The sequence below is a fragment of the Carica papaya genome, chromosome 1 (genome assembly GCF_054855325.1).
Source record: "Carica papaya isolate Zhongbai chromosome 1, ASM5485532v1, whole genome shotgun sequence".
NCBI classification, from domain to species: domain Eukaryota; kingdom Viridiplantae; phylum Streptophyta; class Magnoliopsida; order Brassicales; family Caricaceae; genus Carica; species Carica papaya.
This window is the reverse complement of record NC_142309.1, coordinates 27,472,005-27,489,813: the sequence shown is the minus strand read 5'-3', so window position 1 is coordinate 27,489,813 and position 17,809 is coordinate 27,472,005. Positions and strand designations below refer to the sequence as shown.

The following is a 17,809-nucleotide window of genomic DNA, read 5'->3' as shown; positions in this document are numbered from 1 at the left end:
ATTTATAAAATTTGAATGTATGACAGGACCAAAGTTGGGTAATGAATTTTAGAGATGCATAACTTCATTACTTGTAATTTTGGAAAATTTTCTCAAACATGTCTGCTTATATTAAATAATAAAAAATATAGGAAAGTGAAAGAGAGAGAGAACCGGGCATAATAGAATCAATATCATAAACAATCAGCGTAATTGATGAATTGAACAGTTTAATGCAACATTAAAGACAGAGAAATTTTAAAGGCAAAATTATGTGTACAGATATAAATTGTAGACGCCAATTTTGTGCACACCAACAACATAAGTTAGTTTACATGAAACAAAAAGTACATTCCAAATTTCCTCACGGGTTCCTGTACCAGCAACCCTTCCCCCCCTCAACCCAGAGTATACTGCACCATCATGTTCATCTTCCACTCCCAAACCCACTACGTGTCGCATACCATAAACTTGTTTTCTTGTTTTTATTTTATAGAAAATAAACATTTTTAGTTATACACGACCCAAGATTAAGACACGCATTCATAGTACCTTCGTAGTCGATATCAAAGGAATTGCGAGTCCCCAAAGTTCTGAGATCAGCGCCTTCTGTGCTGGCTAGCTCCTCCTGCAGAAGAGAAACTCCCCACAGACTGGAAGGAGTCGCCAACAGAGATCACCGAGTGATTTTGCTGCTGCTGCTGCTGCTGTTGTTGTTGTTGCTGCATCATCGCCATTGCATTCATGTCAATTGCTAACTCTGCCACGCTCCAAACTTTCACTGACTTATCGAGGCTTCCACTGTACACCGTCCACCGCTGATCGCCTTGAGACGACCCAGGGTCTGCCTCCACTGCTAAGCACTTCACTGGTCCAGTGTGCCCTGTCAAAACTGAAAGACAAGTGTGTATGTTTCCCTCCTTTCTCCAGACACATATCGTCTTATCCGCCGATCCGCTGAATAACATACTTCCGGCGGCCGCAAGGCAAAGCACAGCCAGCTTGTGTCCAGTTAGCACTCCCCCGTGTGACAACTGTTTCTCTCGTTCCCAGAAGTTGACCATCCCGTCACTTGACCCGCAGTACACCACCGAACCATTGCTCGTCACTGCTAGAGCCGTCACCGCACACTCCTGCTTCAGTAGTGTCTGGTTAAGTGAGTGCTTGGTGTGCTTCCCTTGTTGCTCCCTCTTCCACACCTTGACCGTACCATCAGCTGATCCTGTGAATACCAACCCCTCTGTACTGGAAACTACACAGTTGACGGCGTCTTCGTGTGCGCTAATAGACTCGAGGCATTTAGAGTCGGAGATTCTCCACACCTTCAAGGTTCTGTCCCATGAAGCTGAGTACAGAAGCCCCTGATCCCCGTTCAGGCTCAAACAAGACACTGCATCCGAGTGTTTGATCCACAGTGCAGTACGGTGTTTTCTCACCTCGATGTAGTTGCTGGGTTTGATGGAGCTTTTGAATATGTCCTTCAAGGTGGGTAAAGTCCCTGCTCGTTTGTGAACGCTAGGGTTCTTGGGAGACACTTTCCATACTCGAATTTTTCCGTCTTGGTGGCCCGTAAATATCTTTTCACCGGCAATAACTATGGCCTTTACCAACCCGCTATTGGATTTGAACCCACTGAACTCCTTGAGATTCTTCCAGACTCGAATGTTCTTGCTATCAGAGCCGGTATAAAGAAGGTCTTTGGTGGCAGCCAGCGAGTAAATATGCCCTTCTTCCCTCACAAGCGAGCCAATAAGTGCATTTTGTGGCAAGGTGTCCTCCACTTGGGACCATGTGGTTTTGGTAAAAGGAGTACAGGTCTGGTTCCAGGGTGACATGGTCATAGGTGAACCCTCGCAGCTCATACGATTGGGGTCGAAAATAGCTGGGCTAACAGCAGAGGCACTGCTCTTTCGCATCATGAAATCATCGTCGCTTGTCTTGCTACTGGGTATGGAAGAAAGATTGGGATCTGAATGCATCATCATGTATTTGTCTGAATCTCCGAACATTGTGACACCTCCGTCTCTCATTCCAATCCGAAGACCAAAGAGAAGTTTAGCAGTGCCCGATTGAAATCCCAAAACAAGAAAATCAAATTAAGATTGAACAAAAAATGGCCTTTCAAAAAATGGTCGTACTAATTTTGAGGAGGAGAAGAGAGCGGTTGGGCGAGATTATGAAACAAGGAAAGGCGGGAGAGGGGAGGCGGAGGAGATATAAATATAGTAAACTGAGTAAACGGTTTATAATATTGGTGCAATCAGATCCTGACACGTGTTCGGACAGCACGTCATGTCTCTTCCTATTTTCTAAAAATAACTCTTTAACTTCTGCTGTTATTAGCTTGGAGATGTTAAGAATTGTATGGTTCCTGAATTAAAGACTATTTTGGGAAGTCTCTCTCCTCGTATTAATTTTTACCATTTACTATTTACCATTTACCCACGGCCGTTAAAAAAAAAAAGAAAATAACAAGTTACCTTGGTCTTGATTCTTAGAGGGTGAGGTCGACATACTGCTGTTTTATGTGGTTTTTGCTCTGTAATTTTTTACTTTTGAATCTAAATTTGGTTGTCATTTTTAGAGGACAGATTTATTATAATCAGTTGTATTTTTACAAATGTTTCATAATTAAATATGAATTAACAGATTCTGTAAATAAAATTTATTAATTTTAAATGTATGTTAAAAAATAAATTAATTATATTTATAAATTCTTACAGTTCGTTGAAATGTCTTATAATTATTATATCATCTTAGACTTAGTTGTAAATAATTAAAAATAGTATAAATTTTTTATTTAAAAATAAAATAATATAAGACATTTTAAATTGATTTAATATTTTAAAACAAATTTCAAGATTTTTGTTTCCAACATACCATAAAGTTCTGTCCAAATTTTAAAATACATACGTGGGTGCTCAAGATTATTATATATACATATAATAATATTTGAATTAATTAGTTTAGTACTGAATAGACTCATTATTATATCTTACATGATACATATAAAAATATACTTCGAACTTAACTTCACCATATTATTTTAAAAAAATAAATGTATTAATTACTAAATTAAGTGGTAATTAATAGTCATGAAGAATTTTTTAATACCGATTAATCTAATATTTTAACAAAATATTCATATTGGAAAAAGTGAATTAATTAAGAGAACTTTTAGTTGGTGTTTTTTCGTTTTTTTTCTCCTAAAAGAAAAAAGAAAAAGAATGATGAAAAAAATACAAATATAGACCGAAAGATAGTTGAAGTATAAAGAGTATTGAAACCCTGAAATGTGTTTGATGGAGGAAGATGATTCCATTTTAGTTTCCTATTTTAGAGAGAATCATGCATCGTTTCTCAGTGCTTCGGCGTCGTTTAAGGCAAAGAGCAGAGACATAAGCGAGCAACTTAAAAGTTGTGACGCCCGTAGGCCATATATATTGTTGAACATCAAGAACATATAACTACAATAATTATTATTATGATGTCAACCATATACATATACATATACATATACATATAAAAGTTGTGAATTATATCATGTTATCGAATATTATATACGAAGCCATGTCTGTCCTGGGCCACCCCTAAGCCAATACTATAGAAGGTCGGTTGCATGCACGTACAGCTAATTAAGTAGTGATGTTTGTGAAGTGAGAGTGATTGGTAGATCCCCTGCTTTCACATTTTGAATACATGCATATATATTTAAACCCTCGTAACATTGACATGAATATAACATATATTCGTATACATACATATTTCAGAAAAAGAAAGTCCCATAAAATCTGTTTCTCTGAAACAATGCGTTTGTAGAATTCAAACGGCACCGCATGTATACAAATTTCTTTGCCCTGTTCATTAGGGTTTTCACCATTACCCTTGAAAACTAAAATAAGAACTTGCCAAAAAGACAATAAGGAAATGGGCGGTTAACATGGATGACTACGAAGATTAAAATGGGTTTGTCCAAACTGGCGAAGACAAAAATTGGCTACAGGCTTTTCCCAAATGCAAACCACTTAGACGAGACGCTATCTTTACTCGCCACGTGGACGGTTGAAAATTTTGCATTTCACACTTTCATCGGTAGTTCTGACATACGACAAAGGCGCCGCTCTCACCCAATTATAATCTGCCACGACTGCAGGACACCGTTACGCACCTGCCCTTTAATGCTAACTAACTCTCCACGTGGCTAATTCTAGCGACGTTATCAACATGGGACTGTGTCAATTGTTTTTAGAAGCGAGCATCGAAATAGAACCGGACGAAGATAGGACCGGTTTGATTAAATTATACTATTTTGAACCGAACCCAAATTAAATTTAAAAAGAGTTTTCCAATCAATGACCCATCAAATTCCTTTTAAATTGAAATGGGCGGTACTGTAGAAAACATTTTAATTTTTTTGGAACCATAGAAAATATATATTAGTATTTTAATATTTTATTTACATAATATATATTTGTTATTTTTATTTTTATTTTTAATATTAAAATATATTAATCGGTTCAAATTAGACGAGACTAAAATATTTGGTTCAAAAATTTCTGGATGGAATGCAGATTGGATATATATTATTCGGTCTCTGATCTAGTTCAAACCGAACTTGCTGGTCTGGTCCGGTACTCCTTTTTCTTCTCAAGCCCAGTCCATCAGCCAGACTTAATATTTTTAGTAATAATTTCATATTTAAAGAAAAAGGAATTTGAATTAATATTTATATTGAACAGAATAAATAAAACAATAGAATTAGAATAAATATTTTTAAATAATTTAAAATTATAGACAATTTGTATTAAAAAAAATATGTAATGCTGTATTTAAGGAGTTAATAATTTGTTCTTTTAAATTTTATATAGTTTTGATCACTTCAACATTTACTATTAATCTTATAATTAATATGATTAATTAAATATAACGTTACATCCTGTGTTCTTTTTCAATAAATTATTTTTTGTTAAGGTATTTTTTCACCCTTAAACAGTAAAGAGTAGACGTAAGTGGGAGCTCATCTCATCACCAGCAAAATCCGGGGATCTGAAAACCGAAACCTGGAAGTACCACGTCCAATTTATATGTAAAAACTTTAAATTAAGTACACGTACATATGGGCGTTCGTGTGTGTGTTTATATATATATATATATATATATGTAGACTGCAGTTGGCGACATTAATACTTAATAGCCGTCGAGAGTGGGTGGTAGACGAGGAGTCACGAGAACTTGTAAAGGCGTGGCTCTTGGAATGGTCAAACCTGGGCTCTCGCTCATGTCAACAGGCTGACCAAACGGCGTCGTAAAATCAAATGCATGAAGAAGACGTGCAAGTCGGAGGTGTAGAACTTGGAGAGCAAATGATGCTACTGGGCACGACCGTCTTCCAGATCCAAATGGGATTAGCTCAGATTGTTGACACCTAACATCACAATCAGCGCGGTTTAATGTTAAAAATCTCTCTGGTTTGAACTCGTTTGGATTTTCCCAAACGCTTGGATCCCTTTGAATCTTCCACACATTCACTACCAGACGGGTACCCGCAGGAATTGAGTGGCCATTGATGCTGCAATCATCCATGGCTTCTCTTGGTCGCAGCAGCGGACCAGCTGGATATAGCCGAAGAGTTTCTTTAATGATAGCCTGAAGATACACCAGCTTTTTAATGTCTGCCTCCTCAACTTGCCGTTCTCTGCCGACATGATTCTCGATTTCATCTTGTGCGTTTTTTAGGATTGATAGGTTTTTCAGGAGCAAGGAGATAGCCCATGCAAGTGTCCCAGCTGTGGTATCACTGCCTCCAAGAATAATATATATGTATATCACAACAATTATAATCTTAATGAATTTATAAGTAGTTTAATAACTATATAGATGAATAATTATACCAGGCAGGTAGATTTGATACTAGTATTAGCATCATATTGAAGATCAGAAAATTTCCCTTCTTCTTCAAGTGAAAGCATTACATCAATGAAGTCTTTATTAGTTTCAGCAGCATTCCTCCGCTCTGAAATTCTTCTGCGACGATGTTCCTCCAACCAGGTTTCAAGTATGGCATCCGGCTCTTTGGCTGTCTTCTTCATCGCCTTTTCATGTCCCTGAAAATCCAAGAAACCAAGAAATGGAAGTGCATCTGAAATAACAAATATTCCAATCAGATGAAAGAACTCATTGGTCGCCTTCTGGCATCGCCTCGCCTCCTCATCCTCACAACCAGCAGTCGTCGATGCACCAAAATAACTTTTTCCAGCCACCATTCTCGCCACAATATTGAGCGTTATGTCTTCTAACCACTGTTTTAGGTAAACCAAAACACGGTTATTACTCTTAGCCATTGAACTACACAGCTCTTTTACACCCATCTCAATTTCAGAAACCCAAACATGCTTGAACATCTCCAACCTACGATTGGAGAGAAGCTCAAGCGTTGCAATTTTGCGCATCTCACGCCAGAATGAGCTGTAGGGTGCAAATCCAAACACAGCATAGTTATAGCCCATGTGCTTGGCTGCACCTGTAGTCGGCCGTGAAGCTAGAGCCTTATCATTAATGGTGAAGCATTCTTTCGCTACTTCCCAACTACTGACCACAATTGCACGGCGATAGCCTAAGCGGATATTGAAGGCTGGCCCGTATTTATCCGCCATTGCTCCCAATGTTCGATACAGAAGTTGGTCAGTGCCACCCAACAAGCGCAGATGGCCAATAATTGGCCAAACCCCGGCTGGTTCCGGAGCCTCTCTGTTCTTGACATCTTTATAGTTTGTCTTTAGTTTGCTTCTGATGAACAAAAGAATTAGGTAAAAACCCACAGCGGCGAGTGAGATACCCATAGCGTTTGATAGGAAACGAACAGATGAGTGGAAGTGCATTAATTTCCAATCAATTTATAAGTTCATGTCCATGCAGCTTCCACCTGAATCCAACAAATGCATGAAGCACACCAGAGAGGCGTTTAAAATTTACACGTCAAGCGGTTAAAAAATCAACATGGAAAAATACTATGAGAGGAAAATTAAAAGGAAGACGATCACTTCCATGAAGCTTGAGCGTTCAATAAATAATATTGAGTTAAGCAGCCGTCTGGGGAAGAAATGATACATATATCATCATGCATCTCGCAAGGATCATGCCGCATTTCCTTTAAATATGATAAGATCCTTGTTAATGATTTAAGCATGTGGAGTGGATAATTTAATACGAGGTTCGTACTGATAATATAGCAAGTTCAGTTTTATATATCCTTAATTATCTTTAATTAATCCTTACCCTTTACTCTCTGCGATTGGCAGAGCGTGTGTAAATATTATAAATTTTTTTGACGTGATCAAGGGATAAATGGGCTGACATCGCACTGTAATACTATTGGGATTTCTGTGGCAATGGGCCGACATCGCACATATCCAATCACTCAATTATAGCAATGCGTACAACAAACAAAGCCTTTGAAATCCCAACACTTGGGCCCTTTTTTTTTAATTACCGGAGATGATACGAAGGCCCGAGTGGAAGACGTTACATGTTTTGGCCGAGAGCTACGTTTATTTCTCTACTAAAATGTGTGTAATAAGAGGGATAAAAAAAGTATAATGAACTGGGGGAGAGAAAACTGTAGGGAAAGGGAAAAGTAGAAAAGAAAAAGGTGGTGGTGAAAGAGATGGAAGTGGAAGATGGAGGTTTGTGTCTGTGAAAAAAAAAAAAAAAAAAAAAAAAAAATCTTGGGAAAGATTTTGTGCAATGATGAACAGTGTTGAAATAAGAGAAATAACCAAAACCCAATTCTGAATTGTCTTCTCCATTTTTCAACGCTACTAGACAACCCAATATCATCACTCCCACCCCCTCGCACTTCCTCTTCGCCTCTCAATCTATATATATACATATACACACACACACACACACAAACGTACAATAAAACTTCAACAATATATATAATATATACATATGCATCTAAAAAGTATATATTAATGTGTGTGTGTGTGTATATATATATATTATTTATGGTATCAACCTCTGGCAGCAGTCCATTTACTAGTAGTACCCCAGGCTCTGGGGCAAAGATCAGATCAAGACATTATCTTTCTAAATCCAAATTATTTAATGTTTCTACCTACCTAATGTAAATAATTAACTAAAATGAAAGTTGTAAAGATATAATACAAGATCATGTGCTCTGAAGAACTTTGAACTTTCAAAATTTTCATTTTTAATTTCCACATTTTATTTTAAACTTAACTATCAATTTCTGATTTTAATTTGTAACTTATGAATATTTATTGACGTAGAAATATTAAATATAATATTTGTAAACCCTAAAAAAAAAATAATAATTTGTACATCTGATGGATCTAACATCGGTAGGGTTTTAATTGATTAGAATTTTGCGAGTTGAATTAATTTCTGCACTCCCCTTCAGTACTTGTAGTTACAATAAATGTAAAAGGAGATCACAGTATCTGACTGGTCAGTACAACTTGAATATTGCCTCTTAACAACCAAAACAAGATAATCGAATATGTGGGGGCCATTTCTTCTGCAAATTGGTACTACTGGAAGACGATACATACATCGCATATATATATATATATATATATATACACAAACACACACGAACCCATAATCACAATTTTAATTTAATTTTTATTTCCCAAAGAAAATTAGCAAAGGAAATATGAGAACCGTTGATGTTAATAAATTTTTTTTTAAAAAAATTATTAATTACTTATAATTACTGGGTTAAATCTTTTATTTCGTAATTATAAAGCGGTGCATTGACACTTAATGGATAATCTTGGAGCACTTGAATAGACCTCTGCCATGTACGTACTTACCATTAGTGGGTTTCTTTTCACACAAGCATATCAGAAGATTACGAGTATGGAAACGTGTGTGTGTGTTCGTGTGTGTGTATGTATAGACAGACGCAGGACTTACAACAATTTACTATATGAACAGAATATAATTAAGGGTAATTAAAATGGGGATGAGCAGCAACGCTATCGATATATCCAATAATAATCTGCAACGTCCATACAATAAATCATCCATAAGCAAGGACATGGGAGTCACAGAAGACAATATACCAGCTCAATTTGAAAGGCAAGGTGAAAATGATATCACACAAATTTCACATGCTCCAACCATAGACCCACCTGTTCATTACTTATATACACACATACATACACCTCAAAAACACAGACTCAGGACCATATATACATATAAATCCACTCCACAAAAAGTATCACATATGATATGCATAATATTGCATATCAGTTCCATGCACCAGGAAAATTATATAATGAACATGAAGCAAGCATATATATTCTTTTTAATTTTCATTCACAACCGTAGCCTGCATGCACCATTCGCTCTCTCTTCTTTCTAATTTCATAACCCAAAATTCAAAAGTTCAACTAGTTAGACATTAATTAATTTTCTCCAGGTTTTCAACCCCCTCCTCCCCCTCCCAGGGAAAAAAAAAAAAGAAAACAAGACTGAGGAGCAGGAAATATTATGTTAATTAATGGTGATTGAAGAGTTGAGAAGGGTTAGGTGATTAGAGGTTATCCATTTGCAAACTTGGTGATCCGAGGGTGAACTCTAAGTTAACAGACATATTTGATGGGGGAAAAGAGCTGCTACGATGTTCCCGTATATCCTTCATACTATCGGATAAAACCAGGACTGCCTCGTCTCGGTCGACCTATTAATGCAATTAATAAAATGAGTTATATATATTTTTAGTGATTGATGATATGTATATGTATCTATGTGTGTATATATACATATGTTAATATGATTTACCTTCAAATGAGAATGCGTCCAAGCATTTACTTGGGTAGATATGCACCTGCGATCATTTGTCTCCTCTGATGATGACCACGAAGTTCTGCTCAAAAGGAAACATTAATAATTGAAATGAGGAAAAGATGGCGGAAACAAAGATTCATCATCAATACGCACAGGGATAATCTCACATCTTCGATATTTAAATCAATTTTCTCAACAGTTTTTAACTAATAGCTTGAAAAAAAAAAAAAAAATCTTTCTCACGTGAGAATAAGATTTTTAAAATTATCACATTGACTCAAACCAAAAATAAAAGAACACAGAGGTAAAAGAAAGCATAATAAGCCGAGTGAGAGAAAACACACAGCTTCTGATTCCTGTACATCTTTTAAATAATAATCTAAAAACTTGTATAAAAAGACTAGAGTTTATTATCTGTATGATGAGAATCAACATGAAAAACAAGTAAGTGGAAGACAATGAGTCTAAACATTTCAGTTGTCTTTTAGCAAAATCGGTTGGTATTTGGTACGCAACGTCAATGGAGAAAATTTTAGTCTTCTTTTTTCGAGATTGGTTTGCTGTCAAGGTGTGATGCAGTCAGCGATATGTGTGTGTATATAATACCTATATATAGGTCATATAAGCTAGATGAGTGGAGGAGAATAGGAGAGACGCAGTTTAAAAGCCAAAATACTGGTTACTGGGGATGGATTAAAAAGAGCAGCATTGAGATTTGGAAGAAAACCCCTTGACTTTTAGTATGCATTGGGATCTATAATTTGAGATCTAACGGATGCGAGTCTATCGGACTTGTTGTTAAGTTCAGAGTACCTCAAAAATCAATGTACTTGACCCTCCTCCCATTTCATCTCACACCATTAACAATGACAGACACCACCTTGGACCGGAAGAGTCCATAACCAAAGCATTTTGTGTTTATGCGTGCCTGTGTATTTAAACCACCTTTATTAATTACTGTGTAACTCTTATATCTCGACACAACAACACCTATATACATATATACATACATGTAACGGGTTTCTCTTTTTTTCTTTTTCTTTTCAAGTTTGCTGTGTATTAATGGATTAAAAACACAGTAGTTAGAAAATTTTGGTAGTAGAGTAAAATGTAAGTGCTTTTGATTAAGTGTAATAATATATAACCTTTGGGTTTTTTGTGGAGTAGGTATTGGTGATGTTGGTGGTGGGTTGATATGATGAGCTGCTCCGCAAGAGACGCCTCCATCCACATCAACAATCCCTGTTCTCTGGTTCAAACCCTGCCCTTGACCTGCAGAATCAATCATACATTTGTTTTTGCTTTATCAGACACCAAACAAAAAATTCACATGCTCCAATCTCAAACTCATTTTGGTTTTTACTTGGGAACTAAACAAAATACTAGATGATCAAAATGGTAAGAAAACTTCTGTGTAAACCAAGCTCTCAAACAAAGAGAATAATATAACGGAAGAGAAATACATATATTTATATAGAAGAATTAGAGAGACACAACATAATTACCTGATCCTTTGTCAGTGCTCTTCACTGTTCTATACATCTGCATGAACAAACACGCAGAAAAATTAGGAAACAAAAAAGTCTACATTGCTAACATTACTCTCTAGATGCCCTTTTGTCCTCATCCTTTCATCTCTCATTCCCCACCACAATTGGATCGATCATAGAGAAACAAAACTAGAATACGATAAAAACAGTCTTCGAATGATAAAAGCATAGGTATATAAATTCAAAGCTTTGGGCGATTGCACACAGTAACCCCACCTGCAAGTGACTCTTCACGTGAGCTAGGGTTAGATCCTTCACATTCATCAACTCTAACACTGATTTTGGCGTTGCCCCTGTAACAGTATATATTCACCAAATTAGTTATTCTTTTCCGGACAAGAATCTTTTCCAACCGGTTCGCTTTTTCTGGACAAGAATCATTTGTCACCGAATGGAAAGTAAACAAGAAACATATATCTGCAGACTAAATAAAGTAAGAAGTTTGAGATTCCTGTGCTATTACTTTCATGACCCCCAAGAAGCTGCACTGCGTGAACAAAATGGGCATGGAGAGTGGTGGTCCATCTCATCCTTGGAGCTCTGATGCTTCGTTTCGCTCCACCAACCATTCTTGCATTTCTCTTGAAATCACGGGCGTAGATTTGAGGCTGATACTGGTGGTGGTGATGATTATTGGGTCTTGGCAGTTGCACTTGCTGTGGAGCCATTTCAAACCCTAAACTCAATGAGGGCTCACCGTGGTGGAGTTTGTAACAGCTACTGTCTGGGTTAAAGAAGCCATTTTCTTGGCTTAAATCGCTGCCGCTGCTGGCGGAATCGGCTGTGGTGGAGCTCCTGTCGCTGCTGCTGAGGGGTTTCGTATTAAACCCATCAAAACCCATTTGCTTGGCATCAGAATCAGAGAGCGAGGGCGGGCAGATCTGCAAGGAGAGATCAGGCAAAGGAGTAGCTGTCGTAGTGAGAGCGTTGGAAGTTGAGAACATGATGAGGTTGAGGCAAAGGCCTCCGAGTGAGTTAATTGGTAAAGGGAAAAGGGAAAAGAGAAAAAGAAAAAGTAGATAGCAGGGATGATCAAGTAGGAGTAGTAGTGATTATATCATGAGTGGGTTATGATTTGCATGATTGTTAAAGAAGAAGCTGAGAAGATCGGGAGGTGGAGGAAGAAAGGTAGATAGGATTCTTCAATAGAATAGGTAATAGGGTTGAAAGAAAAATCAGAAAAGAGAGAGCTGGCAGTGAGATAAGTAAATTAAAAAGGAAAAGATAAGAGAGAGAAATATAAGAAGAAGGAGAAGGAGAAGAAGAAAGTAGTAATGGGGATGAGATAAATAAGGTTAAGTGAAAAGGGAATGGAGAGTGAATTGGGTTTTCTGCAAAGGAATGGTTGGAAGTCGAGAAAACAAAAGGAGTAATGCTGTTGCGGAATATTTTACTCTCGACTACTACGTTGATGGATGGCGACATTTTTAAATTCTCTACTCCTACTATAATTATTTTTATAATTATTATTTCTTTTTTCCTTCTTCTTCTTCAAATAGAATATTCCCGTTTTATTTCGTGGACGAGGATTGACTGCCACCCCTAAAATATCCCTCTTCAAACCCTATATTTAATTCTCTAACCTTCCATGCACATCAACCTTCTTCTCTCCTTTGCTTTTCAGCTTTTCCCCTCCTATATACATGTATACCTATTTCCCAAGACAAACAATTTTTTGTATACATACACACACATCAATTTAACCCACTACTCTTTTTCTTAGGCTTTTCCATCTAATCGTTGCAAATTAATTTTCAAATAATCAAGTTGACGTCCCTATATATATATAAAAAAGCAAACCCATATTTTCTTACCTTCAAATTAATTTAATTATTCCATATGCTTAATTAAAAACAATGTCACACGTTTCTTGTATTTTTCAATGTTATTTGCATTGCACGAAGCATATGAAGTGTGACAAACTCTTTATTATTAATTATCTCATCCCACTCCTTACTTTGTTATATACATATATATATACACACACACAAATAAGAAGCTAATTAAGTTGGCTTAAACCGACCATTGACAGCTCCAGGAGCGGATCAAGTGTGGGTTTGTATATATAAGCGTTGAAGTGTTAGGTCCTGCTAGCGAAATAGCAGAGTGCCAATAAGAATCGAGCTGTACACGTGCGATGAGAAATAGAGATTGGTGGGAAGGAATACACCCACACACACACGTATATATATATATATAATTATATAAAAATATAAACATGTATTAATAAGTTAATGAAGAGAGAAGCAGTGTCAGAATCTTGGCTGGGGTGTCCGGCGACACCAGGATCGACCCCCACATGCCCTCTCTCTCTCGCTCTCTCTCTCTCTCGCTCTCTCTCTCTCTCTCTCTGACATTTGGATCAAGAAAAAAAAAAAAAAAGAAAACTTAAAAAACGTAAATAAGGTATTTTGATTTTCGGACAGAGAAAGGGAATATAGATAGCTTCTTGGCTGAATGAAACCCCAATATTCCCTCTCCGTAAGGGAGAAAACGCATGTGTGGAGCGTAGAAAGAGACCATATTCCTCGGCGTCAACAAGGGGGTTGGCGTCACGTGAGCTCAAGCTTGTCTAGGTCTTAAGCTCTTGTTTTGTTTTCTTCTCTTGTTCTTATTTCCTCCCACTTCATCTCCTTTAATTTTGCCGCATCTTATTATTTCTTTATGTTCCAACTATGCTCGCAACCCCATGGCCTTTTTGTTTTTTTTAAAACTTAAGTAATTAGTAGATTTCGGAGGCAGAGTCAGCGCCTGATGCGCTCTAGATTCTCCGGGAATTGTGAATTTTTTATCATCTTCTCATAATTTAATCTGGGTGCTAATTAATTGTTTTGGTGGGATAATATCCGGTCAACATGTCTCTCTTCAAATGCTTCGTGCCATTTCATATTCCATATTCCATGTGTTTGTCTTTTAACGACTATTATTTCCAATTCTATAATTATTCAAACATATATATATATATATATTAAACCTAATTATTGTCCTGCCAACTCCCACATCCTTTTCTTTTTTTTCCCTCCATTTTCGTTTTAGATAATTAAGATTGCGGGTGAACCAAGATTAACAAATGGCACACTCCCTTTTGGTTTTGGACTATGTTTATGGTTAATATTTCTAATCTTGTTTTATTGAGCATAAACATCAAGTATCTAAATTTAAACTGAGTGTAATGTATATACCATTACCAAGTAAGATAAAAAATCCAAGTAAATTTTAAAATGGTCTTGTATTCATTTATATCTTGTTATTTGAGGTTGGCTATATTTAGTTCCAATTAAAAAGAATAACAATCATCCAAAGTTCTAAAATGATAGTCAAACTTATGTTATCATGTATATATAAGTTTTTCTCAAATTAAAACATGTACTAATTTTCTTTTTTTTTTTTTTTGCAAAATTTTCAATTGTTAAATCTATTTTTTATGTTTATTAAAAATTGAGAAAAATCAGACATTCATAACCACTGATGAAGGATTCCTAAAAAAGTTAAAGGATTCATAATCTATTTTAGAAATCAAATGGATTCCACTCGATGAAGGTAATCAAAAAAGAAAAAGGATTGGGTCAAAACTTGACCCTTTTAAAATTTTGAGTATAATTACTCTTTCGAGAACACAATACGATAAAATTTTGTAAGCTGTGTTTCAATTTTAAACTGGTCACTACTTGTCAACTAAAAATTAATTTTTTTTTTATAAAATGCATATTCATACTTAATACATTCCTGCAAATAAAACCCTAGTAATGAAATTTACAGTCCCATTATTATTTGGGTTCTAACTCATTTCTCTTAAAACAAGTATTAAATGCTACTACCTTTTAAAGAAGAAAAAAAAGGCTCTAAGTACCTTAATTAAATGTTTAAGATAAAAATACTTATATAGGCTATAATAATAATTAATGAGGCTAGAGACCAGGCATTATTAATTAATTAAAGAGTATTGCCAGGTCCAGCTAATATAATAGAATGTCCTCCAAGAGTCAACAACCACTCTAGAAACCTTTTGGGCTCCATCAATGTTACCCCTATATACTAGTGGTAGATTAATATAAGATTATACATTAATTTATGTTTAGGCAAAGCAAACCTAATTAAGTGTTGCATATAATATAATATATATATATATATAAATAGGGTTTGGAAACCAAGTAGAAGTGAGTGATGATAATAAACATTAGTTGTAGTAATTGGCTGATGATTAAAAATTTAAAATTATATAAAATGGAAGAATATTACTTGGTGGTGGTGATTCGTGCATCACATGTTGCTTAGAGATTTGAATTAAGATGTTTACCCTCTTCCCCTGAAGCTGCAGAGAGAGAGAGGAGATGAAGACAAAATAGAAAGGAAGGAATCACCGAAATCAACCCCGTTTAGGCTGACGTGAATCACTACATCGTTTTTCATGCTGTCTGATTTCTTTTTCTTTTTTTTTTTTTTCTAATCTTCATCTGCATGTCACACACACACACACACATATGTATATATGTGTATATATTATTGTAATATAAAACCAACACATGCATGATCATCATCATCATCCTCATCATCCTATAATCATTACGGTAAATAAATCAGGTAACTCCACAGTCAAAACGCAAATCAAGCCCCAGTAAAAAGGTCCAATAATTGATCGATTGTAAACATGACTTAAAAAAGTTGCCAGGTTACCATTTACACACTTTTGGAGAAACATAATTTGACAGCAACAATTTTTATTTATTACTGCAATTTTTTTTTTTTGTACATAAAGGAAAGTTTCAGTGGGCATCAATGGCTTAGGCCAGCTTTGCCAGTTCCTGCAGACGAAAGCATTTCCGTTCTCCATTCTCCAATATAAATGTACAGGTCAATTTGCTAAATGAAGAAAATTTCAAGTACTGGGGCATGAAGTCACACCATACGTAGTTTGTTTTTCTTGAATATTGTATACATACATATATCACAAACAAAAGAATTAACAGTAATTGTTTTAGTATTTTACGCAGATTGAAATGATGACCAATAATAAGGTTCAAATATGAGATGATAGCCACATTTATAGCGTTGCATATATAGTACAATAATTTAATGTAGAAAAAGAGGTGGGATATGTTGACTTCGCCGAGAGTCATTTATCTTCTTTCTTTTCTTTTTTATGATGTGTATATGTATGTATGTATGTATGTATGTAAACATGCATGTGTCCCAATCTGTGTCATTCCCTACCTTCTAAAGGAAATGCCCTCAGTCTCTTTATGACGTCAAAATGTATTTGGAGTTGAAGATAAAAAAGAAATAGAGAGTCGCAGCTATGGCCTCGGGTGACAGTGAAAGGGGATATATATATATATATGTATGTATGTATGTATATGCATGTACATTGTCGATCAAACAACGTCGTTGATTAAGTTTTGGAGTTGGATCACATGACCCACATTCATGTGCCTGCTCTGCTATCAGTTTTATTTGTTGGGATTTTCACAGTGCCCACTCAAACATGCTCAAATACTAATCCAATAAAATTATTACCAAACGTTATGTATGCAATTATTGTACTTACTAGCTAGCGAGTCAATGTGTCACAACATATTTATGTATAACACGTGTAATATAGTTAGCTTTATAAAGAGGTGTAGGCAAGCGTATCATCTTCCTTTTCCTCTCAGCTGGTGTATCTATAGAACTCTCTCGCTCTCTCTCTCTCTCTCTCTCTCTCTATATATATATATATATATATATATATTTATATGGAATTGCTTAGGTTTTAATGTTGCAGATTAAAATCAATGGGGGTGAGTACAGCCCCAGCTCATATATTATTTGGTATAATTTCTGTGGTTTGACACTGTTGTCTCCAGTGCGTACTACTGTGGTCTCTCATTTTCCCCATAGTTGTCGCTTGGACCACCAGCTCCAGATGTGCATTCTCACACTGCCTCTCCCTAATTCTCATCTCTTCTTTTCTTTTGACGTTTTCCTACATTTGCCAGGAAAGCAAGAATGCCCTTTTTCGCCTGTCCATTCTCAAACTCTGCATTAATCGTTACATTTATATATATATCTATGTGTATATGTTTCAAGCTCTACACTCTCCCCATACGTACATATATACACCTACATGTGCGCGTGTCAACATCATCAACCGCATAAATCTTCATACATAAATATATACACCTATATGGATGTTCCATATATATGCATATCACGCGTTTATATATAAGATGATTGCGTTAATCTGAAGAAATTTATACGCTAATAAGATTCACTCCAAGTTATTTACTATGGAGAAACTATTAATTAATACTGATTGGACCCCCATATATATATATATCAGTTTTTTTAAAAAAAAGGTTTTATATACGTATGCTACTGATTTTCGAAATATGTGTATTTATTTTTAACAGATACTTATGGATATTATATGTATATATATATATATAGCACGATAGATGATAATAAGGTCAGTGCAAATTAAAGAA

General features: G+C 35.8%; 3 protein-coding genes across 3 annotated transcripts; all 3 read right to left on the bottom strand.

The window, feature by feature from the left end:
* Positions 1 to 159: 159 nt before the first annotated feature.
* On the bottom strand, positions 160 to 2,171 carry LOC110813591 (Transducin/WD40 repeat-like superfamily protein). The gene has a single exon (XM_022040796.2). It carries the CDS (start codon positions 2,007 to 2,009, stop codon positions 579 to 581), a length of 1,431 nt encoding a protein of 476 aa, XP_021896488.1. The 5' UTR covers positions 2,010 to 2,171; the 3' UTR covers positions 160 to 578.
* Positions 2,172 to 4,895: 2,724 nt separating this feature from the next.
* LOC110813494 (xanthotoxin 5-hydroxylase CYP82C4-like) lies at positions 4,896 to 7,063 on the bottom strand. Its single transcript, XM_088207392.1, has 2 exons — positions 5,870 to 7,063; positions 4,896 to 5,795 (listed from the first exon to the last, which is right to left on the bottom strand). Exons 1-2 carry the CDS (start codon positions 6,855 to 6,857, stop codon positions 5,167 to 5,169), a joined length of 1,617 nt encoding a protein of 538 aa, XP_088063518.1. The 5' UTR covers positions 6,858 to 7,063; the 3' UTR covers positions 4,896 to 5,166.
* Positions 7,064 to 8,990: 1,927 nt separating this feature from the next.
* Positions 8,991 to 12,739, bottom strand: ATS (Homeodomain-like superfamily protein). The gene is made up of 6 exons (XM_022040771.2): positions 11,809 to 12,739; positions 11,562 to 11,638; positions 11,301 to 11,337; positions 10,941 to 11,067; positions 9,790 to 9,874; positions 8,991 to 9,688 (listed from the first exon to the last, which is right to left on the bottom strand). The coding sequence occupies exons 1-6, from the start codon at positions 12,287 to 12,289 to the stop codon at positions 9,542 to 9,544; spliced, it is 954 nt and encodes a 317-aa protein (XP_021896463.1). The 5' UTR covers positions 12,290 to 12,739; the 3' UTR covers positions 8,991 to 9,541.
* Positions 12,740 to 17,809: the final 5,070 nt, after the last annotated feature.